Source organism: Lathamus discolor, chromosome 2, assembly GCF_037157495.1.
Source record: "Lathamus discolor isolate bLatDis1 chromosome 2, bLatDis1.hap1, whole genome shotgun sequence".
Classification (NCBI taxonomy): Eukaryota; Metazoa; Chordata; class Aves; order Psittaciformes; family Psittacidae; genus Lathamus; species Lathamus discolor.
This window is the reverse complement of record NC_088885.1, coordinates 58,777,000-58,801,534: the sequence shown is the minus strand read 5'-3', so window position 1 is coordinate 58,801,534 and position 24,535 is coordinate 58,777,000. Positions and strand designations below refer to the sequence as shown.

Genomic DNA, 24,535 nt, shown 5'->3' with positions numbered 1-24,535 from the left:
GAACCACCCACCAGAAGCTGTGTGAAAGGGCTGATCTGTTAGGGTATTTTGGTTATTGTTTGGTCTACAGAAGTAAACTAAACAGAAGTCAGGAGGCAATGTTCCAGGGGCATAGAAGAGGAACAGACAGGTAAGAGATTGAATAAAATCCCAAAGTATTTAACTGGGATTTTTTGTCATTGCCAGAAGCTTCTCCTCCATGCAGAGCTGACAATTTACAAGAAGTGGCAACAGTTTTGATTTTGACAGAAGTGCAAAGGATCATCTCTGTGTCATGTCTGCTGTACTGTGAATATCCCTTATCTTGAATATATAAAAAAACATATTGATATAATCCTTGTATGACAGTATGACTACTGGATTTTGGTTGAGAATCGACAAAGGTGAGCTTCCAGATACCTTTCTGGGTTGTTTCTTTACTGTTATTTCTCTAATGTATTTTTATTAGAGAATAGTTGAAGTGTGGGGAAGCCTACCAACAAACCCCACAACCATGCCAATTGTGGAATTCGGAAGACAAAGTGAAATATGACTCTCCCTGTTATTATGGTCTCTTCTTATCTCACAGAGGTGGAGCTGACAAGATCCCAAGCTGCTGTTGAACTGCTGCTGGCATCTTAATTGCCTGGTATTTTCCAGTGCTGTTTTCAGTTCAGGAATAAGACCTGGTGGATTTCTAAAATGTCATGTAAAACACACGTATATGCTTGTGCCTGCTCGGACATCGTCTTTGTGGTTATGGCTTCTCTCAGGGCGCACACTAATTCGCATTACAGATTCACACTTTGAATTTAAACTTAGAATTTCCTGGGTTGGTCCTGGCTCTTGCAATGTCATTCAAGAAGTCTGTAGTGGGAGAATATGGTGAAACTACTCTCTGGTATTTCTTTGGGTCTGTAGAAAGCTCTTACAGTTCTCCAGCCATGACACATTCCAACGCAGAAATCGATGCAGCAAAACTTTTTACAGGGCATGAAAACAGTGCATGATTTCTGTTATTTTTTAGCAGAAATATCTACAGCTTGCAAAATCTGCAGGGATCACTTATTCTGATCAGCATTCGTTGTTGTTTGCCCTGAACAGAAAATGGCCAAATGAGAACTCAAAACCTGCAGAAAAACCTCTACTCCAGAGCTTTGCAATTTGAAAGAAATTTCAGAAGATAGAATTCAACCCAGGTTTGGTTCATGTCACTTAATTTAGGTGTCTACAATGTAAACATATTTATGTGAACTCTGTGGCTCTGCTCCCATTGCAGTCAACAGAGATCTAGCCCATATATTCAGTGTGAGGGTGATGAATCTCTCAGCTGTAGGTGTCTATGGCTTCACTCATTTTAGCTGCCTCTGCCTCCAAAGGCCTCTCCAGAACCCTGTGGGTGTCCTGTAGTTTAATAATTCACAGGGGATGGGATTAATTTGCCTACATAAGTGTTTCTGGAGCCATTTCTGATACCCTATGGTATCTGAGATATGTATGGGACTGGTAAATATGAAGTTTTGGCACAGACCCTATGAGAGACTGAGGCTCTTCTGCAACGGTAGTTGAAGGCCAGGTAGGATCATCTAGTGTATCTCTGTCACACCTCCAATGCAAACGAATCCCAGACTACAACCCAGGGGCCAAATGTACCTGAACTTTTCCCCTGTCTGCACTTGCTATAGTGAGTAGATCAATATATTGGAAAGTTGTTGTCAGAAACTTCTTCCCCATGTGACCATACGAACATGAGTTGGATCTGGTAGGCTTCATCAGAGCAGGTCTGGTGGTTTTTGTGAACTGAAGAGAGTTGTCAGAACTAGAATCTGGTCTAGGCAGAGTGAGTAGACAGATCTCTGCACAGCTTCTCATGGAGACACGTACAACCATAGAATGGTTTTGAGTTAGAAGGCATCACAAGGATCATTGAGTTCCAACCCCACTAGACCAGGTTGTTCTTAGCCCACACTGAGGAAACACAGTTCTGGTCAAAGCTGGTAGTAGAGAAGGGATGTTAGGAAGAAACTGTTTTACTGTCAGGGTGGTGAGGCACTGGCACAGGTTGCCCAGAGAAGCTGTGGCTGCCCCATCCCTGGCAGTGTTCAAGGCCAGGTTGGACAGAGCTTGGAGCAACCTGGGCTAGTGGAAGGTGTCCCTGCCTGTGGCAGGCGGGTTGAAATTGGGTGGCCTTTAATGTCCCTTCCAACCCAAAGCCAGTCTGAAAAATTTATACTCTTTTTCATATAACTGATGTTATATGAAAAGAAATATACATCCTCAAAACACATTCCAGAAATTTCTTCCTTATGGACTTCCTGAACTGGAGTGGTTACCTTTATATAATAACTTTCAGGTATTGACAGGGGGTTGGAACTGAATGAGTTTTAAGGTCCTTTCCAACTCAAACGATTCTATGAGAAAAAAAAAAAAAAAAGTAAAAATCTAGGCAAAGTGGAAGTGTGATCTCCTTGTTTAGAAAATGGACATAAGCAAATGCAGATCTGAAAACTGTTAAGTTCAATTTGCTTTGAAGGGGGGTTATTTAAATCAAAGTAGTGGTGGGATTAGACAAGCTTCAAAGGGATACCCTTATCTTAGTTCTTTTAATGGGAATTTGGAATTCAAGTCCGTAAAATAGTCTGGAAAATCTCAGCCATGAGGATGTACTTGCAGATGCACAGTACTATCCCAGACCATATCCCACACCATGCAAGTGTGTGTGTGTATGTTTCCTTCCTTGTTAGATGCATTATACTATAAGTACTACTGATTTTTGTACATTCCCAGAACACCAATGTGTGATCTGAGGCATGAACTCTTCCCGGCGCTAGATGACATGTTGGTGGTCAATCTCCCACGTAAGTCTATCCCTCATGTCTAAATATAGATCTGTGCTTGTCATTTAATGAACTGCAGCACAACAAAGGCCAGGGGTGCAGTCCTGACTGAAAGCGAGATGCTCTGCAAGTGAAGTAAGAAGGTAATTGTTGGCGCAGCCGTGGGGAGGACAAAACCCATCTATGGGACCTGAGCCATAACCCAATGTCCCCCCTCGTACATATACACACATGCACACACAACCACAAATTTTTGACCCGGTGCCAGCCTCAGCCCTAAACCCCCCAAACTCTCTTTCCATTTAAGTGTCAATTCGTAACAATATCATATCCCATAGCTCTAAAATAGCCTAGTAAATGTCTTGTCCTTTTATAGCTGTGGCCCTATTGTAATCTCTGGCATGTGACAGGTCTGAGAGTGACATAATGTGTGACTTCAAGAGACTGGACAGGGATAAAGACCTGTGTGTGCTGGTGATTTATCCTGCAGCAGCCATCTCTTTCCTGTCTGTCTGTCTCCTTCTCTCCCATTCTAAAGCAGCTCACCAGCAAACCAACATGGCTCCAAAGAAGCCTGAACCTAAGAAGGCAGAACCTAAGAAGGAAGAACCCAAACCAGCACCTAAACCAGCAGAACCAGAACCCCCCAAAGAAGCTGAATTTAACCCAGCTTCTATCAAAGTATGTATCTTTTAACCTGGCATGGGAGGAAGCAGGCTGGTGGGTCTTGGGTTGGTGGTGGTTTTGGCAATGGCATATTCAATGCTGTCAGATGATGTTCTCCAGAAGCAGCTCTTGATTTTGAGCAGAATGTGAGCAGCAAAGGCAATTGCTACAGGTGAAGTAAGAGCTGGAGAAAAGTATTGGGGGATCAGCTAAATAGAGACACTCAAAGCGAATCTTATTTTATCTGAGGGTGTTCAGACCTATTAATTCCATCTTATCCCCAAAGTAACAGATTTTGTTGCATGCAAGATTCACTGATCTCAGTGGGAAGCTTATTGCTCCTCTGCTGGCAACAATGCAGGTAGATGCCAGGAAGATGTGACTATATTTGAGGCTGACCACTAACTAACCAATGGCCAAGGCTAGATTGTAAGCTTGGAGCGGGCTTGGAGCACGGGTTGAATTAATTTCTCTCTCCCTGGAATGCATCATTTTGGTAGATATCACCAGCCCAAGACTTCCTTAAAGTAAGCCAGTGACACCTCTTGAGGTTTTCCAGAAAAGCCCAACTGAATGGCAAAGGAACTCTGTGCTTATGTGTATCTTGGAAGGCAGAAAGAAACTTGGGAAAAATCCAGCTTTCCTGACTGAACTGCTGCTTTCAAATTCTGCACCAAGGATTCCTTCAAAGGGCATGAGCCTTCTCCTTCTCCTTTAGAGAAGTCTCTGCTGGAAAGAGCTGTTGCTGATCTCAGCAGGATTTGCTGAAGTCTTCCTCAAATATGTAAGGAAAAGATTGTTTTCAGGACCATTTCAGAAACAGGTTTTGAGAGAATTTGGGAAAATTTGAGAATACTCTAATCCTGAGCTGCCTAACTGGCATCAAATTGCCCTTTCAGTGAACAACCCCATTGACAGGGAACTACCAATGTCTAGGAAACACTCAAGGTTTTAAAACTGTGAAGTAGGTAATTCCACTGAAATGGTGCTGGAGATCTTTCTCTTTCAAATGCTTTTTTCCATGGAAATTTACTCTTCAGCAGATATCTGAGAGTGACCTTTACTTTGAAAAACATTTGCTTCAGGAAATGATAAGGAGAAAGAAATTTTATAGTCCTGTGAAAATGACCACGAAATGGACTATTCAAGAGTGACCTCTTGACTTACAAAAATGCAGTAAGCAAATAAAGATCTGACAATGACTAGCTCCCCTTTGATCTTTCTGCACAACACACATACACAAGCGATGTTACAGATCCCCACAAGAATCCTTAGAGGGAGCTTTCCCATACTGTTAGCAGAGTAAATACCCCATGATAGATGGACAGTGCAAGATGTAGCTGGATGTCTTTGCAAGGCATTGTCCTTTGGGAAAAGGCATTGACCTTGGGGAAAAGAAGACGAGCTTTGCAGCCTCTCCTAGTTTTTTTTCTCATGGGGATTTGAACCAGACAATGGCTGGGTGTAGATCAGCATTATTTTGTTGATTAAAGCAACCAGATTTTTCAGATTCTTTCCTGTTTCTTACAAGAAACTGAGTAATCAACAGGGGAGTCCTGGCTATCATCTGTGTTTGTGGTGAGCCATAGGACATGAAACAAAACTCGATAATGCCAAAGAGGAAAATGGACAGAACTCCACTGTCATCCATAGCACCAGCTCCTCAGAGTTGAGGTGAGGGATAAGTGTCTCCGGGACCCTCTCTTGTTAGGTCAGAAAGTGATTTCCTCCTCAGGAAAACGTAGGAACTATGTGAGAAAGGGAGTAAGTTGTTACCCTGTCTCTTCAGTGTGCCGCCTGAATACACTGCAGCAAGTCTCATGGGTGGCTTGTAAATCATGGACTGCTGAAGCTGTTTGCTTCTTTCACATGGGAGTGACTCCTTCAGCTGGGGATTTCTAACAAAGGAAGCACTGAATGTGGAGGATTTTCTGCCTTGAAACATAAATACCTTGCAAATCTTTCAGTGCAAATGCTAGAGAGAAAAAGCAATCATTTGTAGCTATATCAAGAAGAACTCAAATTACAAGAGATTTGGTTTTGGGCTGATTTTTAAAGTAATGCCCACAGAGTTAGTGAGAACTTCCACTGTGACCTTGAGTAAGTGGTACGTGGTGGGATCCAGCTCTCTGTACTTAACATTCCTGCGCTGTAAAAGGAGGAGGGGGAAACTGCAATAACTTCTCTTCCAGGGCACAGATGGCTGCAGCCAGGATACCATGACATTGTGGTAACATTCAGCTGGGATAGTGTGACACTGTGGTATGAAGGGCAGCTAAGTTCAGTAGGAATGTGAGTTATAATTAAAAAAAAAAAATAAACTAAAAAAATCCCAAACTGGTACTGCTCAAAAAATGGACACTTCTCTTTGTAGTCAACACAATACCAAGATCATCAAATACATTTCCATCCAAGTAGGATTTGAAACCAATTAATTTCTGCATTTTTATTTTAAACTTAATCTGCACACGCATTCATGCAAACTCTCGTATTTTTCCTCTAGCCTAATTTGCAATTATGGACTCTTATAATATTTTTAAATTGCCAAAAATTAATTTTGGGTTCCTTAAAAATAAATAAATCAATTCAATATCCCATTTTAACATCCCTTCATCTTTGCAGAGAACATTCCATTATCTGCTATATACAAAATTGGACTAGGGAAAGCATTGGTAGCTGCATAGTTTGGGTCCCATAGCAAGGGGAAATGACATTCTCTAGAGAAGTTTGAGAAGTTTTCTTGGGAATTTTCAATTAAATGCTTTTCATCAAGAATGCTTTTGTCAAAATTGAAGTGCACAGGTCTGGGTCTGGCAGTAAGCCGCTTCTTGCTACATAAACCTAGTTGTGATGGAGCTCAGGCCATCTGGTGTAGATCAGAATACCTCTGTAGGTCATTCTACAACATTAAAAAAAAAAAAAAAGAAAAGGCTTTAAAGAGTTTTGAAATTCTCCAAACATCTGATTTCTACATTCCAGGATAAAATTGATTCTTGATTTTAGGCCAACAATAATCTGTAGTCAAAAAAAATCTGAGAAAAATAACCTTGTATCAAAACCAAATGTTAAAAATGATCAAAATGCATCTTTTGATGGGAATGCCTCAAATTATTGATATTTATTCTCAGACTTTATTGCACAATTTTGAATTTTGAATTTTTGAATTTTTTAAGTCTCAAAACTAAAATATTTCTGTGGTAGAGAAAAACACTTCTTGTTTCAATTTTTCTGGTATGTCTGCTGTCTTGATAACGGTTTAAGAGCCTTATTTTACACTCCAGAATAATTTTAGATTTTCCCATTGTCTTTCTCTAGCTGCTTCATGGTCTCAGGGTGTATTTGGCTTCTATTGGGATGTCATTTATAGTGGCTTAAATCTGAGATACATCCCCTTAAGTAAATGAAGTTATACTAAAGTTTTAGTGCTACTCACATATACATTCCCATGGTATTTGATACAATACTTAAAAATTTTCAGAGTAAATTGGGTGCAATTAAATATTGTTTGCAACTCATAGAAAAGAGTTATGGGTTGTTTTATTTTTTGGTTTGTTTGCTTTTCTGTAAGACTTTGTCTGAGTCCATGAGGAAGTCTTTAAGAAACTGTTCCTCTGGAAGGGGCCCTGAACCTCTTTACTTTGGGAAATAGATTGTCTCGAAGAGATTTTGTAGCAAGAAGATTGTCTTTTCCGTATTTCTAATTCATTCCTATCTGAATGCTGTCTTGTAGCAGGTGACACATTTTGCCAGAAATATATTCCGCCCTCCTGAAAACCATTAAGGCTGATGGAAAACAGGATGAATCTTTCATTGTTACGGACACAGAAAGTGTGACTGGGTCATCTAACTTTAACAGCTGAAAAAACTGACCACTGACCTTAAGCAAATCACCTATAATCAACTCTAGAGAGTTTTATCCCTTGCAGCTGTGCTGAACACCTATATGAGGATGGATTGAATCACCTTTGGGAGATGCAGATCTGTTGATAAAGAGAGTTGAGAGAGGTATTGGGGTGCCAATTTCAGCAGCTAAAGATAGCCGAGATGACGTGTGCTCAAAGTCTAGTGAGTACTGGGTACAAAAAAGACAGCTGGCATATTTGAGGACCTGGAAAGGACACAGCTTACCGTACAGAGTTATCCTTAATAACCACATTTTCCCGCACTGTCACTTGATATGCTTATTGTAGCAGCATGCAGTAGTACAGGTGCCTGGGGAAAAAAGTGTCATCATTTATTTTTGTGGAGAACTGTGATCTTAAAGGCATGTGAAAACTGTTCTCCATGAAAATTCCTGCAGGCTTCTGAGTATCTGCAGGCACAGCAAAAAATAAAAGCTTCTACCCTTTCTTTTCATCTTCACCTGGGATGGGAGCAGCCACAAGGGAAATACACAGGCTTCGTGCAGCACCAGTAAAGATGAGAACCTGCCAATGTGTCTGTTCAGCTCCCAAGCACCGAGTATGCCGCACTGTGATGGCAGACGTGCGAGGGTACGTGTCTGAGCCTCCACTGCAGTGTGAAGCAGGCTGAGCAATAACTGGGAGGAAGCTTGAAGTCTGGGGGAAGAGAAGCAAACATCTCTTGGGGGAGATGGATTGACTTTCATTGGGAAAAATCCCATTTCAACATCAAATGCTCTGCTCGGTTGTATTGTCAGAGCAGTTTTTGATGCTTTGCTGAAGAATTTATTCTGGGCTGAAGTGACTGAAATGATTATTTCATGGTGAGCTTGGACAGGGGAGAAATGTATATGAGTTAATAGTGAATATATGTGTGAGAAGGCCTTTGGGGAATGACAAAACAGGAGTCACTCTGTGGCAGAAAGGATTTTGTTTGTGGGGTAAACGTGTTGAGAAGTTTTGAGCATACCTTTGGAGAATGAAGCATATTTTGCATGTGTCAGAGAGAAGAATTTAGCTAGGTCCCTGACTTCTGTAAGAAGAGATGGAGTGTGTGTAGGGGTGAAGGGTTTTGTCTGCAAAAAAGCTTCTTTGTGAATAAGAAAGCTAAGGTGTTTGCTCATTTGAGGGAGATTTTGTGTGTGCAGAAGTTATTTTATCTGAATGTGTGAGAGAGCCAGCTTATGAGCTCATGGGCACACATCTCTTCTGGCGTGAGAGGCAGATAACCTCATAGCTGGCTGATGATAGGAGTGTGAGGTCCTGTGCAGTGTAGGCCTGTGGGAATCATGCTACAACAGGGCATTTTCTTGCTAGGAAAAGCCATTTGCCTGGCCAAGGTTAGGATATCCCAGCACAAACATGATTTGAATCTGAACATATTGAAGAACCCCTTACCTCTGGTACAGAGACAACAGGAGCAGGTGTCTTCAATGCCATTCACCAATCTGTTTCACCTCCTCTTTACACCAGGAAAACACAGCTATATCAACAGTGCATGAGATAGATGGTGGTACAGAGCTGTCCCCAAGCCACCCACAAAGGGCAGTACAGTACTCAGTGTGGGGATTATTTCTAGAGGTCTTTGAGTAGATGATATCCTGGCACATGCTAAAGGCATCCAGCTACTAAAGGGCCTGTCTGGTTCCAAGAAAGCCTGTCTGGATATCCCATGTAGTGTACGCATGCCATATCCAGCCTACAAGAAGCTATCATGTTATATTTTAGTAAGAGGTGGGGGATGGAGATCTTTGCCTACTTTGAAACCTATCAGGATATTAGCTCTCTTTTTGAGAATTTGGCCCATGTTGTTTCCTTGAGAATGACATGGGGTGCTGCTGCACATGCATATGCCTAAGCCTCCAAGATCAGGCATGAGGACAACTGAAGGTGGCCACCATATGCTTTCAACCCCCAAACACCCTCTCATCTTTCTCAATCCAACCTATTTTTTTCCCTTGGTTTCATTCCTTCCAGGTGCTACATGTTTCCATTGTCATCACCATTATTATTGGCCTACATTGCCTCCCAGTAAAAATACATTTATAGAGCAATTTCCCTCCTGTGCTCACATACTTGAAGGTTTCTGAAGTGGGCAGACACCTGCCAGGCTAAACCAAGCCCATGCTGGGCCTTCAGTGGTTTCCTTCTGAGCCTTTCAAGCACAGAGAAGTTTGAGTAGTGATTCTTGAGGAGGCCCCAAGCAAAAATAACTGAAATTTAATGAAGACAAGAGACACTATTGCAAGCTTGTGGGAGTCAGTAGGAAATCTTTCCTTTTGAGTTTTATGGGATTTGCCCCTGACTCACCATCCTAGCTATGGATCAGTGCTTTGGCAAGGCATGAGAACTTTTGTAAGCTTATTGTGATTTACTTTCAATTTAGCAAGTGGTGAATGCCTCTTAGGTATCTGCTCAGAAACTGCATAGAACTGGCAAATTGTCTTCAGGTGCATAGAGACAACTCCCTTTTCAGCATAATAATGGTACACACTCCTGGGTGACGTCAGATGCCACCTATTTTAAATAACAGATATATTTCTTAAAATGGGATTAATAAATTCGAATGTTGAAAAAGTCCAGTCTGGCTTCTATGGAGGGAACCTAGATATTTTGCTTAGATGAGATGTCTATCTCAGCTGTTTATAGTGAAGAAAAAGGAGCTCCATCCTGAAAATTTTGGCTGCACAAGTTCAAATTACTATCTCAAGCACAAGGTCTTAGTAAACAATCCAGATAAGTACAGAGAGTCACTGGAGGTTTGGATTGTATTATACCAAAGTTTCCACAACTACTTAACATGTCACCCATTTCCCTTTTGCACTAGAAAGATATTCAACCAAAGTGCCCTGATACCCTTGTGACAGGCACAGAAGAACCAGAAAAATATTAAAAAGGAGAAATTCCACTCAAACTCCAGATAACCAGAGCCTTTTGCCTTGCTCAGCCTGCACTATACTGAGGATAAGTGAAGAAGGATATAGACTCCTAGATGATCTATCATCATTTCATGCCACTGAGTGTGAGAAGTGCTTGTTTTACGGACCTTAAGTCTGTTTAATTATCTAATCTGACATCTTATATGCAGATTTTGACCCAGATGAGCTCTGCTTGAGCCCAAAGATTCTGGTTAGGGGAAAGCATTTTGGGCCTAATGACAAAGAAAGAAAGGAAGATCAAAAGTGGGATTCTCCTGATGTATTTCAGGCATCTACAAGTTAGATATTCAAGGCTGAGCTATTCTCTTCAAGCTCCTATCAATCACAGCTGCTAACAGGCACTGTTAGAAGTTTATTTATTTCACCAGAAGGCGGCGAGCATCCAAGGTAGATGAAATTAAGCAGTGGCAGAGAAGAGGGCCCATTGAAGTGTAAGCATATGCAAGCCATGATCTGGATGCAGTGAAGAGCCCTGGCAGCTCATTTTTGTGCCCCAACTGATGTGAATTGCAAATACTTGGTGCTCACCAGTAGAGTACTGCCAGAGATGGACCGTGCCTAGAAGCAAGCCAATAAAAACTATCTGGTTTGTACAGTGCTGTGTAGCACTGCTTTGGTAGAAATTCGCTGCCTTGGATTTCTACCAGTCTGTAACTTTTCCACAGTATAGACACTGGCTACTGAATGTTAGCAGCTCTGCCTAAGACCCTATTCTAAAAGAAATTATGGACCTACTCCAAAACCCTGTCTCTGGGCTGACCATGGAGGAGAACAGATTGGCAGGATCCTGACCATGAGAAATCACTGCCATGTCTGAAAGAAAGTCCTGCATCTTTCCCATCTGTCATGTACACAAAGCTGAAGGGAATCCAAATTCAGTAGCCTGTGGTCCTTTCTGAGAAAAACATGACCTGTGGATTTCAGGTCACACCAGTCAACAATTGCTTTTCATGAGAGCTGAGGAAGCATCATCCTCCTTGAGGGATTCCCCTCCAAATTCACAGCAGCATAGCACTTTCCCTTTATAAATGGTGCTTTCTCACACACTCTCTTGCCCTCTCTGCATAGCAGGGAGTGCAGAGGTCTGATATCATACACATTGCACGCACACAAGTGTGCGCTGTGAGGAAAAGCTAGAGGATGCTGTCAGGTCTGTCTTCCCTCTCCAAAGCCTCCCTGCCTAGGAGAGGCTGTTTTATGCAGCTACCACAAATATTTTCTCAGGAGCTAGTTGCTTAGACATGCTCCCTTGCACATAAAAATCATGGCCAAGCTTATAATGGGGTCAATGCCCCATTAACAATTTGCTTCAGTGCTTCTGAGTGGACCCTAGAGATAAGCATAATTAAAATGCCATGTGGCCATAGCTCGTTTCTAAAGGCAGCTCTGCTCTTTTTTTCTCTTCTTTATTTATCGTGCTTCATGTCAGTCTGTAAGCACAGGGTAGTCCGAGGCAGGCTGGGGCTGCTTTTAAGAGTGGAAAGAGCAGCTTTCTCCCTCCTGTCCGTCCTTTCAGAAACAGTGGCCACAGGTTGACATGAGTTTGGCAGCTTGCTTAACAGAAATGAATCAGTGCCTGAGAGTGTAAGGGGTATTTCAGCATTAGGAAAAAACCTATAGCCTTGATCCAAGGAAATGTTTCATCAGAAGAGGAGATGTGAGATGTCTCAAGTGTCCGGGGCTGTAGCATCCCCAGAAGAGATGATCCCCAAGAGAGATGCAAGCTAGGATGCAGAGCAGAGAAGAAACAGTAAGATGTTAAGCAAGCATGCATTAAAACACAGCAAAAGGGTTTCTTTGTGGTATATTCCACTCATTCTTAAGGCCAAACCCGAGTAGTGCTGGAAAGCGAAGGAGCTTTCCAGACGAATTTTCTGGGCCAATGAAAGTCTGGCTATCTTTGTATATCTCTCTTGTTCACAGAGCTGAGTGACATTTCTCGTAAAAATACTTTTCAAGGAGACTTGAACACTGCAATATGGTGGTACCAGAATGTTTTGCAAATACACACATATTTTGCAAGGACTTTAAAAAAACACACCAAAACCTAAAAGGATCAAGAAAATTACCAGTTTCAGCTTTTTTTTAGTCAATTCCCTATTTAGATTTTTTTTCTTCCTTTTGATCTGAAACAGCTATTAATTTTGGAGGTTTTTTTCATTCTTATATAAAAAAATACCCAGAATTTTTTAATGGTTGAAACTACTTCAGTTTGGGCAAAAGAGAACATTTTGACCAATCTGGAACAATTTTTCTCGTTCATTTCCAACTGAAACTGTCATAAAGTAGAACACAAAACCCCAAAATGTTTCTTTCTTAATCAAAATTACTGTTTCCCTTAAAATTTGGAAATTGCTCAGTGGCACCTTAAAAGATGTAGTAGTATGATTAAAAAAAAAAAAAAATCTTTTTCTTTTTTTTTTTTCTAGGCTCTTCCATGCCTTTGCTAAGCATCTGTCAAAAAAAAAAAAAGTAACTTTTCTGCAATATCTGATGTGTGTGGCACAGAGATGTAAAGATGTACAAAATCAAACCTGTAAACAGCTCAGCTTGGTCTGAGGGATGTAGAGATGAAAACCTATAAAGTTTCATAAATTCTTTTTTATTTGAAATATCTCAGAGTTGCAGCATTACTGAATCCTCAGGGCCTGGATCATTTAAAGCAAAATGTGCAGCTTTCTGAGTCTGTATCTGGGCTGCTGAGAGGAACAAGCACAGAATGATGTTTTGAACATGCTTTTCCTTAGTCTTTCACGTAAAGGAGGTGATTTCTGTAAAGGGTCTTAAACACCATTAACTTTGTTTTCCTAACACAGAAGAAAAGCCTGTGCACTGGGTAAACCCTGCCCAAATGTAGCCCAGATTTACTGAGTCATTTGAAATTATCATAGTAAGATTAAGATTTTCTGCAAGCATGTCTAGGATTGTTTTTTTTTTTTGGGTTTTTGTTTGTTTGGTTGTTGTTTGGTGTTTTTTTGGGTTTTGTTTTTTCTTTTTCCTTATATTTCCCCTTGTAATCCTGCATGTTTCATATCTTTATCTGTCTCATCTTAAAAATTATACATTCGTTGTCGCTATAGTATTTACTAGCGCTGCTTTTCACTTCTGTGTGAAGTATGCAAACTGAGCAAACTGTGCAAAACAAAGAGTTGTGCAAAAGCAAAGAGTTGGTTCTTAAAGGTTTGCACTGCTCTCAGCAGGGTGACTTCAGCACAGTTATTATTTCCTGGTTCATTTTCTTTTTTCAGTCGCCATCTCAGACAAACTAGGACACAAGGATTTGTTTATTTCTGCTATTCCACCAAATTAACTTTGCAGCTTTTTGAAAAGGGGTGGTGGAAATATATGAAAGAATAACAAATAACCCTTTTTCTGACAGTTTGTGTGGTTTTCAAATGGCTGTACAGCAGGTCCTGACCTAGAAAGCCCTTACGACAATACATCCTACCATAGAAACTCATCTTTTGAGATCTCAGCCAACATGTTTATCTGCTTCTCCAGCACGTGGTATGGATGTGGCTTCTGTAGGTTTGCATGTCTATATATGAAAAAAGGTTTGCATAATGTAGGTTTACTTTGGGTAGGTCAGCAGGACATCAGTGTGGAGATCTCACGCTATGGATGTGTGTATGAGAGATGGGAAGCAAGTGAGAGCTGCCTGATCCACAACCTTACCATTGTCCCTCCAGCCTGTGCCTCTCAACCTTGCATTTTCCTTTCCCTCTCTCTCCAGTCTGCCACTTGATGAGCAGGGAGTTATTAAAAGTGCACTCTGGATATGGAGCAACTCTGTAATAAGATCTGCATTTCTCACATAGCTGCTAAACCTCAATCAATATGGTTTTAATCACCATTTGTGTAACGTGCAATAACTATTAAATTTAAATTAAATGCACAGCTCAGAGCATGCAGAAGGCTCTGGCCAAAGTGCTAACTTTTCTCAAGTTGCTGGAAGGTTGGGCTGTAGAGACAGAGTATTTATTCCTCTCGTAAACCAGTTAAATCTTAACTTGGAGAAGCGGAAAAAATGTTGAGAGTAGCTATAGGAGGGATGGGGGTGGAGAGGAACTGTGGCTCTTAATAGAAACAGAAATGACGGGTTTCCCCAAACTTTTGCAAAGATGTTAGTGTTTGGGCAGAGGTGCCAGGATGGAAAAAGTTGTTAGCAGGTGTTCCCCATGGAGAGTGGAGCCACACAGGTTGTAAGTTGGATGGTGACATGACTCAGAGCCAGATGATGATGTGCTGCTTTCTCTCATGGTTCTGTACCCCATCATTTTCCAGTAGCAGGTTGCTTGCCAAATTGTCACAAAGTGTTTGATGTGCTGGCCAAGGGCAATGCATTTCCATAGGAAGTGGACTCCCAAGTGAAAGAGTCCTGATGGTGACCTTGGGAGCAGTCATCTTGGGTAAAAACCTATCTCTGCACTTATATGTTCCAGAAGCAAAGTGGGGACACTGATAATTATAGATCTGGATGGGCTTTAGTGAAGGATTTTGGTGTGTTAGAAGAGTAGGGCTGATATAAGTACCTAGAAACTGCTATGGAGCAGTCCCCCTTGGCAGCAGGAAAAGGCAGAGTGTATCTACAGTGATTTTCAGGCAGAGGTGTGCGGTGGGTACCTGCTCTGGACTGGGTAAAAGTAGTGTAGCTGGTTAGCTCTGTACCAAGACCAAGCATGGGAAGAGCTCCTGCTGCCTTTCTATGCACAAGGCTCCTGCTGATGAGACCTGCCCACCTCGTTGAATAGGCTCTGGGACTTTTGGTCTGAATCATCCCAGTCTCTCCTAAAGCTACAGTAGCTCTGAATGATCTCAAAGTACAGAGCTTTCTGATGTCAGACTAGTAGTGAGCTTCTCCATCTCCCTCTTCCTTCTTCCCTCAGCCCAGGGACTGACCTGTTTGCTTAGACTTAGTTGTAAGGTTTCCAAGTGGCAAAAGTATTGGTTAAAGCCCGGGTATTACTAAATTCAGCAACAAAAAAGCAATGTCAAAACATATTTACCAACAATATTATATACGTATGCGTGTAAAATCATCATCTGCTAGCCAGTGTAAGGAAGTGGAAAGAAATATGGGAAAGGAAATGGATGTAGTATTAGTAGAGAGGCAATGCCAATATAATCTCCAGAATGTTGGGTGTTTTTTTTTCCTCCTGAGCAAATTTCCTTCTTGAGTTAAGTTTCATGTCTCATTATCTCATTGCATGCATCTCAGATGTCATTGTTCCCTCCCCTGTCCTATCTGCAATCTGAATTCTAAAAAAGCAGACAGGCAGAGAGAGACTCACCTAAATATAAACTGAGATCATCCTGCTATGCTAAGGGTATAAAGTCAGCTTGCAGCCCAGCTCTCTTTGTTGAAATAGCTGCTTCCCAGAATCCTGGCCATAGCCAGGGAACTGCGTGTTACTGCCACTAATAACAGGGATCAGGAAAGCTTTAGGAGCTTTTACACATGAATGCTATCCACATCACAGACTGATTCCCACCAAGGGGTCAGTCAGCACAGCCCTCTCCAGTCATGCATACACCCACACTGGTTTATCCCAATACTTGTATCCTACATTTCCACAGATCTCTGCCCTAAATCCAAAAGATCCTGGCCTCTAAATTTTAAAGGTTTTAAAAAAGATTTATGCCAGTCCTTTGTAAACTATCATCTCTCACTTCTGGTTTCTCTAGCTGCCTTGGGGATTGATATGTGGATATAGTAGTCAGTGTGAGTTATTCATACAATATATACCAAGAAGTTCCTCTCTGTGAAGTGAAGCGGTGAGACACTGGCACAGGTTGCCCAAAGAAGCGGTGGCTGCCCCATCCCTGGCAGTGTTCAAGGCCAGGTTGGATGGGGCTTTGAGCAACCTGGTCTGGTGGAAGGTGTTTGAACTAGATGATCTTCAAGGTGCCTTCCAATCCAAACCATTCTATGATTATGTATATATACATATGAATGTAGAAAAAAAAAAAGAATGTATAGAAATATATACTATATGCATGTGTGCATAGACATGTATGTAGGAAAGAAATGAGCGTGAATTTATGCATATTCATATGTACCTGTGAATCAGTACACATGTATATACACGCATATATATAGATGACCAAACGCTGACCCCCATGCACACCCCTATGAGGTTTTTCTTTGTCCAAATGCCTGGTGCATGTGTAACCACACACCATACCCATGCAAGGTGCCTGGATGGTCAGCCTAGGGCCCAGTGCCCCCTTTTCAGCCCTCTAATAGGTGTGGGAGAGCCAAACCTGCAGCCCAACCCACTGGGATTGTGCCAGAAAGGGAGGTGGCACTAAGCCTGCAACCCAGAAGCAGCCTACCCAACCTCCAGCCTGCAAAAGCCGCTCTGCTCCAGCAAACCTAGGCATCCAAAGCCCAGAATAGAAACAGTGACAATCCATTGATCGTATTTTCTGGGAAGCAGAGGAACATTGCAGCCACTGGGCAGACGTGACAGAACAATCTACTGTGAGAAGTCTGCCTCTGTGAATGATCTTCAGAAAACAAACCAGATTGTAAGCCACCTAACCTTAAAAAAACCAGCAATGGGGATCAGGGAAATAAAATAAGGCGACATGGAAAACCCCACTATGGTTAAGAACAGCCTGACAACTGCTGAGTGCTGAAAAGGGGAGGTGAGAAGAAAGAAGGAAGAAAAAAAGGCAGTGAAAAAAAAAAGAAGAAAAAAGAAAACGTTCCTAAGGAAAATAGCTCAAACTTTTGACTGTTTGTGGTTAGTACTGACTACTAGGTAACAGTCACTGGCTGGCAGTGGTAGAAATGTCCTCTCCCTTTCACTTAATGGTTGCGAAAGAACAACCCTCCCCAAATGCACCCCCCTCTGCCCAGAAATTAAATGTCATCAAATACCATGCTGCTTGGTGACAGCTCTTTATAAACACAGAGACTGAATCTGCCTACATCCTTGTGCATGATGGCAGGAGCTGGCTGTATGGAACACAAAAGGGCCTTGGGGACCAAGGCTACAGGATATGCACAGCGCTTGTGGGTCTCGGGAGTTTCAGTGTCACCTGGCAGGTTCTGCTGCAAAGCCTGGAGAAAACCATCACGGGTCAGAGCACTTGTTAGTATGATCAGGATTTGGACATTGACACCATTGTAAGAGGACTATAAAAAACACCAAACCAAAACTCTGAAACATCAGCTCCAACTGTGGTTGTAGGAGACTCCAGATTTGGCTCCTTTCTACATAAATAAACCTCTAAATTAAAGGACCCCAGCAGACTGAACTGAAATGAAAAACTCGTGGTGGTGGCAGGGAGGGGGAAAGGGTTTCTCCTTTCTTTTTTTTTTTTTCCAGCAGAATTTGAAATTTCAGTAAAAGGGCAAGATTTAAAATTTCCATCCTCTTGACCAACCCACTAGCTAGGGCTCATCTTTTCATGCTAAAAGCTCCCTGGTGATGCTGGAGACTGGCAGGAACAGCCAGTATGACTGCAGTTACACAGTGAGATCAGAGCACGCTGGTTTTCAGCTCACAATGAATAACATCCTGCTTTGGAAAATAATAATAAAACAAAGCAAAACAAAAATCAAACAACCAAATGCAACCCCCAGAGTATGAAGTATGGCAGATACGAGTTTGTGCTCTCAGATTTTCTACAAGAGAAGTTTTGGCCCTTTGAAAACCTGAGCTGGGTTACAGTGGGATTGTTTTAGGAGCAGCATGTGCGCTGTGCATGCCAACTTTGTGAAACAAAAGAAGAGCTCTCTCCCTTGCCAGCACGTTATCATGGTGACTCTTTGGAAGCTTAATCCTGTTGATTGAGTGGTTTGGTTTTTTTTTCAAGACAGGGTTGTGACATTTTAAACGGGTCCAGCTACTGTTTGATTTTGCAGGAGCCGCAAGTGCGTAAGGATGGGCTGGATTTGTCAGGGGCTGGAGGCTGGCATCATTCCATCCCTGGGAGGGCTTGGGGTGATGGTGGTTGCAATGTTGATGATGGAGATAACACCTCTGGGGCAGAACTGGGGGAGTGTGATGTTTGCATCGTGTTGCTGTGTGAGCCCCACAGTTTAGGGTTGTGTCTGGGAAAAACTTAGTATTTCTTACCCAGGACACTGAAGCTCTTTTGCGTGTGCTTCTGGGCAGCAAAGCACTGTCAGACTAGACCCTGGAAGAAGAAAAGCATGGTAGATGGTTCTGGCGTCTGGTGCTGATGGTGGAGGTACTTTGCTAAGGTATTTTGTTTCCTGGTGGACCTTGCTGTGTATGAGCAACAGCTTCAGCTTCCATGTAGGTGGTGGTGCAATACAGGTGGTGAGGCCCTGTGAAGTAAGGTGATGAGGCACTGGCACAGGTTGCCCCAAGAAGCTGTGGCTGCCCCATCCCTGGCAGTGTTCAAGGCCAGGTTGGACAGGGCTTGGGGCAACCTGGTCTGGTGGAAAGTGCCTCTGTCCAAGGCAGGAGGTTGGAAATAGGTGAGCTTTAAGGTCCCTTCTAATCCAAACCGTTCTATGATTCTGTGATTCTTGTCTTCTAAATAGACTCCTTATCTTCCAGGAGACTTTGCTTTACAGACGCCTTTCTGCTATGCCTTTCCTGGGACCCATCAAGCTTATTTTACCAAGGCTAACTTGATGTCTCACATGGTCTCATTTACTGCTAGAGTGACTGACACATCAGCTAGAAACCTGGAGGAGTTACACAACTGTGCAATCTGAGAGAAAAAATAATTCTGCAAAGGGTGGTTGTTTTTAGGCTTGGTGGGGAAATTAGAAGTAAGTAGCTTAAATTTTCAGGAGTTTTCAAAAACCCACAAAAATCCTCTTTTGGCCACTTGAAATGGATTTGTTCAGCCCCAAAAGAATTGTTTTGGTAGGATTTGGAATGATATAATACAGAGGAGAGAGGATCTTAAAGTCAATTTTACACAAAATATGCCACTTCAACAGGAAAACATTTGAATTTAAAATAAAACATAATAATAATAAAGAAAAAGCTGCCAGTATTTACAAGGCAAAACATTCCATTTTGGAAATTAAAGAGAAAGGGCTTTATATATCAAAATAATAAGTGTAATAATACTAATGATAATAATAATGCCTCATTTTTTTTCTTTCTTAAGCTGTTTGTCAAGTGAAATACAGAAGAGTTTCTCTTTTCCTGGGCACTTCTCAGTATATCCACCAAATGTATTATCTGGTGATTAATTTCCCTGTCCTGTTGGACACCTTCCATTTTAAGATGGTAATCTGAAGGGGCGCAAGTGCAATGCTGTTCAATAATTATGTGTGAAATTGTGAAGTACACCTGTGCCCATGGATGTGGATTGAAATAAGGGCCTTTTTTATTCTTAGCACCCACTTACCGGGAGGTTTGAGGGTCTGAATCCTCTAGGAAATGTTGCAATGTGGTTCACAAGCTGTACCTTTGAGGCTCTTGTCATTAAAGAACCAACCCAGGAGCTGTTGTCTACTTCAAGCAGAAAGCACAGTCTGACCTCTCCTACATCCCAGGCTCCTATCCAGGATTTAACAGAGGGTATTTTTTTTAGGTTTCCTAATTTCTTCCATGGTTGTGAACATCTGAACAAACATCTGCTGGTGAGGCTGGTGAAGGGGGGAAATTGCAAAGAAGGCTGGAAGCCAGCTGTCAATGGTTGGAGACTCCAAAACCATGTTGCTACAGAAAGAACAGTCAGTCTTTAAAGTGTTTTATGTTTCTGGTCCTGGCCATTGCCAGAAGCTGTCTCAGTTTGCCAAAGTGGCTGTGTCATTCTCCTGTTGAGGCTCTGGAATTTCCGTTTATACTCCAGAAAGTTATGGCAACACATTCCTCATACAAGAAAGGGTGCTACCAATTTATAGACTACTACTAGAGCTGGAAAAGAGCAGTGATTGAAAAGTGCACTGCTCCTTCAACCCCAGAAGGTATGTACAAGAAATCAAGAAGCAATGCCACCCAGAGCTTTAGTTCAGGCTGAGGAAGCAAAGCATCAGTGCTGAAGGTGAGTCTGCTCCTTCTTCACACAAGGCTTTTTCTCCTACTTCTTGAGATACCAGGTGAATCAAAAGCCACAACTTAGCAGACGTCATCCAGACTTGTTCCAAAATAAAGTAGGGATCTGAAAGTTATAAACTCTGCTGAAGTTATAGTAGGAGCAATGGTGATATACTGCTGTAATTTTTAAGCTCATGGGAAACCCAGATAAAAGGAAGATTCCAGGTGACCATCTTCTGGTGAAATAGAGTGCAGGCTGGGGAAAAAAATGCTTGTGTATTTCCTTATGTAGCAGCATCCTCTGCACGACCTTGACAAAAGCTCTGCATCATTTTCTGGATCTTGAAATACATATCATTTAGTGAAAGTCACTTGGAAAGATGAAGGGTAATGGGAACAAGTCACTCCTGGGGAGATTCCACTAGTCACAAGAGGAAACATTTTCACAATGAGAACAATAAGCCACTGGAATAATCTCCCCAGATAGTGGTGAATTCCCAGTGTTGGATAATTTTAAGACTGAACTGGTCAAGATGCTGGGCCATCTAGTGAAGGTCATACTTTGCCTAGAAAGGTTGGACCAGATGATACCTGAGGTCCCTTCCAAACTGGGATACTAGGATTTTATGAAAGGCTTCACCAATTCAGCTGAAAATAATGGCTGAATTCTATTTTCACTTCACTTTCATTATCAGTATAGTTAAGTGTTGTAAAAGGTCAAAGATTCAGTCCTTTATTCAACTCCCAAATGATGCATTTTCTGTCATTCCAAAATGACCAATCATTTCAATTCAACTTGCAATAATTTTTCTTCTGAAAATGCTGGGGACCAAACAAAAACCTGAAAAAATAGAGTATCAATAGAGTTTTATGGTTGGGTTTCCATTCTTCAAAATGTTTATTAAATTTTAGCTGTTCCCCATGAAGACCAGGTGGAGGATCTTGTACTGTCATGTGCTCTTATACCAGTCAATGTCTGTGTGTCATATCATAACTTCCCTCCCATCAGACCATGACCTGAGCAGAAAAAATAAGGAAAGTCCTTAGGGCAACCTCAGGAGCTAAATGTAGATGTACCAAAAGAGTTTCAGAAGGCAGAGGAGGTGACTGACAAGGAGTGACTATCAAACAACAGGAAAGGATGGAGCTGTATGAAACTTGACCACATGTCAAAGTTTCCCTATGGGCAGTGGAGTAGTTTGCATGCATCATAACTGCTCTGTGCAGAAAGTGATGGGCTTATGTGTATTAATAGGTTTAAAAAGGTCTTAGTGGAAAAAAACACATACTTGTGAAATACAAATATGACCTCAACACAACGATACTGATCTTGATGGCCTTCTGGGCCTCTTTCCATCTGCTGCTTTTCTGCCTCCTAAATCGGTTTCCCAAGAGCACAGTAAAAAAACCCTTTCTCTTTCTCCAAAACTAGCCCTGTCAGGGCTAAGTGAAAACCTTGCTGTTTATATTAAGATTCCTCAGTGTACTATGAAACAAGAGGTATATTGTTCCTTTTCTGGACGGCTCCTTGCTTGCATTGTCTAAATGTTTGCCCCCAGATAACCTCTTGACTGCTGGTTAGCAACAGTTTTATTAATAGGACTTATTTCAGGCTTAGTTATGTCTGATTTATCATGCACAGGGTTATGTCCTTGACTGAGATACTATGGATTTATAAAAAATTCACTGAGATATGAAGCTGTGAATGACCTTAACAGCACCAGTGGGTGCATGCATCCCTCCTGGTGTCTCTGGAACAAAACCAGCTTAATGCCATGGTTCAGGCAAAGGGGACAGTAGCATTAGGGCTACAGCTGATACCACCAGTGGCCAGGTGATGATCCCCTCAAGCCAAGATTGCTAAAAGACGAGGAAAGCTGATATCATACTTCCAGTTTGTTATAGAAAAAAATTTATTCAGAAGTCTGATGTCTTTAAAGAACATGTAGCATGGCCAACACAAGGGCAGGACACATGTGGAAAGATATTAGCAGTCAGCAGCATCAAACACTACTACTGTGAGCTGTGGTGCTGTGAATGCTTGGCACTCATAGCAATGCCTTTGCTTTAAAACCTCAGTGCCAGCAGGAAAAATGCCAGGAGAAAATCAATTGTTCTGAAGTGCCAGTGTATTTAAAACAAACAAACAAGCAAACAAACAAACAAATCAACAAAACCACAAGTCTGCTTCCAAGGAACTGGAGAATGTAAAGCCGTATATGGGAAAGCAAATTCACATTAAGACTTTGCAGCCTCTAGCTCCGGGTGATGATGGCTGCTTTGCTGACCCAGTCAGTGAAGTGTGGGGTGATGCTGGTGTGTAGCAGAGTTACTGCCTGGTGCAGGAGTGGGCATCAGACATACCCCTGGAGACATTTACTCCCTTGGATGCCCTTTGCATTAAAGCAGCAGACAGAGGTGCCTCAAAGCATGGATATGGGTCACTGTGGGTACAATGCATTGAGACTCGTTTGCCCACTGCTTGGTTTAGGCTGAACCTAACTTTACTGCTTGTCTTCTGAATCCCTCCTGCCTGGGATCTCCAGAACGGTTCTCATGGACATCTCCACCCCCTTGCTCTTGGTACACGGAGATGACTTTGGTTTTGTATGCTCACACCATTCTGAGGAAGAGGGGAGGGAAAATAAAAAAACAGCCGTCTTCAGTTTAAATATAGCCTGGACTTTGTTCCATTTGTCTGCAATGATACCTTGTGGCTGGGCAAATAATGACTTGTCTCTCCTTACAACTCCATGGTGGTATGTGCTGAGAAGGAAGAAAATACCAGCAGCTGCCACCCACACATATCTGCAGCTTTCCTGAGAGGAAGCTGTGCCTGGGTGGTAGGTTTGGTCAAACTGTCTGCCACTGTCTTGCCAGTTGTTATACATGGTGCTCCAGCTCTGGGTGGTGTTTTTATAAGGCCATGATTAGAAGTGAGGCATACTCAGCCCTTCAGCTCAAACCTTCCTTTTGATCCAGCCACAGTCATTCTTTTTTGCTCTGGCACAGTTTGTCCTGATCTGCAGCCTGCCAGAGGTCTGGCCTCAAGCTTTCCAAGTGGGAGTCATCAGATCAGAAAAGGACATCTACGTCTCTGCTAGTTGCCCACATTCTTTCTTCATCATCAGAGAACTGATTAATCCACTGAATGAAAAGGAGAGCATAACTAACCTTCTCCCCAACTACAGACTTAAACCAAGTCAAATCACACCCTACAAGTGTCCATTCCCTTCTATTGGTATAAAGCACATGTGGGGTCATTGACACATCTGAATGTCTAATCTAAGTGTAGCTGAGATAAATTCTTTCCCAAGAGCAATCCACCACAGTGATTTAAATATGAGTTGCCAGCACCTCTGGCTGTATTTCACCCACATTGGCTATTGATGCCTGAATAAATTCAATATGCGACTACCTTCAGTCAAATTCTCAAAGCTTGATATAATTAGACACACTGAGCGTAAGGCTGTTGCTGACAATGCACCTGTATAAATGTATTCCCTGATGGGTATTTATTTATCATTACACTAAAGTATGTGGATTTGGGATAGGACCCAATCTAGATGACTGTAATCAAGGACTGTAGCAATAGAACAACGGGTAACGGGCTCGAACTTGAACAAGGGAAATTCAGGTTAGATATAAGGAAGAAGTTCCTTACTGTGAGGGTGGTGAGGCAGTGGCACAAGTTGTCCAAAGAAGTGATAAATGCTCCACCCCTGTTAGTGCTCAAGGCCAGGCTGGACAGAGCCTTGGGTGACATGGTTTAATGTGAGGTGTCCCTGCCCATGAGAGAGGGGTTGGAACTGCATGATCGTAGGGTACTTTCCAACCCTAACTATTCTATGATTCTACAGTTCATGAAAAATATGTTTGTACCCCTCCATGTGTTAGAAAAAGGAAGAGCATTGTTATTCTTCTGGGGGCTCCTTTATTGCATTTGTTATATACTTCCAGACAGCTTCCTAGATGTCACTTTGGTAGCTATTTTATTGATTTGATTTCATTCAAGGTAAATCATGACTGAGTATTGCAAACAAAGTGGTAATCCCCTGAATGAGCTAGTTCAGGTAAAATGTGAACTGGACAGACAGAAAAATAGTGGCCTGATTTTCTATAGTTGCAGGATTAGTGTTGAGTCCTGCCTTCCAAGTCCACCAGGTATTTTCTGGTTCTTCCTTGTCCTAAGCCAGAAGATGCTCAGAAACACTATGTCAGGGAGGGATAAG

General features: G+C 42.0%; 1 protein-coding gene across 1 annotated transcript in view; it reads left to right on the top strand.

Annotated features, from left to right (window-relative positions):
- The first annotated feature begins 3,279 nt into the window (after window positions 1–3,279).
- MYL3 (myosin light chain 3) overlaps window positions 3,280–24,535 on the top strand; it is a 36,481-nt gene continuing 15,225 nt past the window's right edge. The window contains exon 1 of the mRNA XM_065666977.1: window positions 3,280–3,497. Within this exon, the coding sequence (XP_065523049.1) occupies window positions 3,375–3,497 (123 nt within the window). The 5' untranslated portion in view covers window positions 3,280–3,374. The remainder of the gene's footprint in view (window positions 3,498–24,535) is intronic.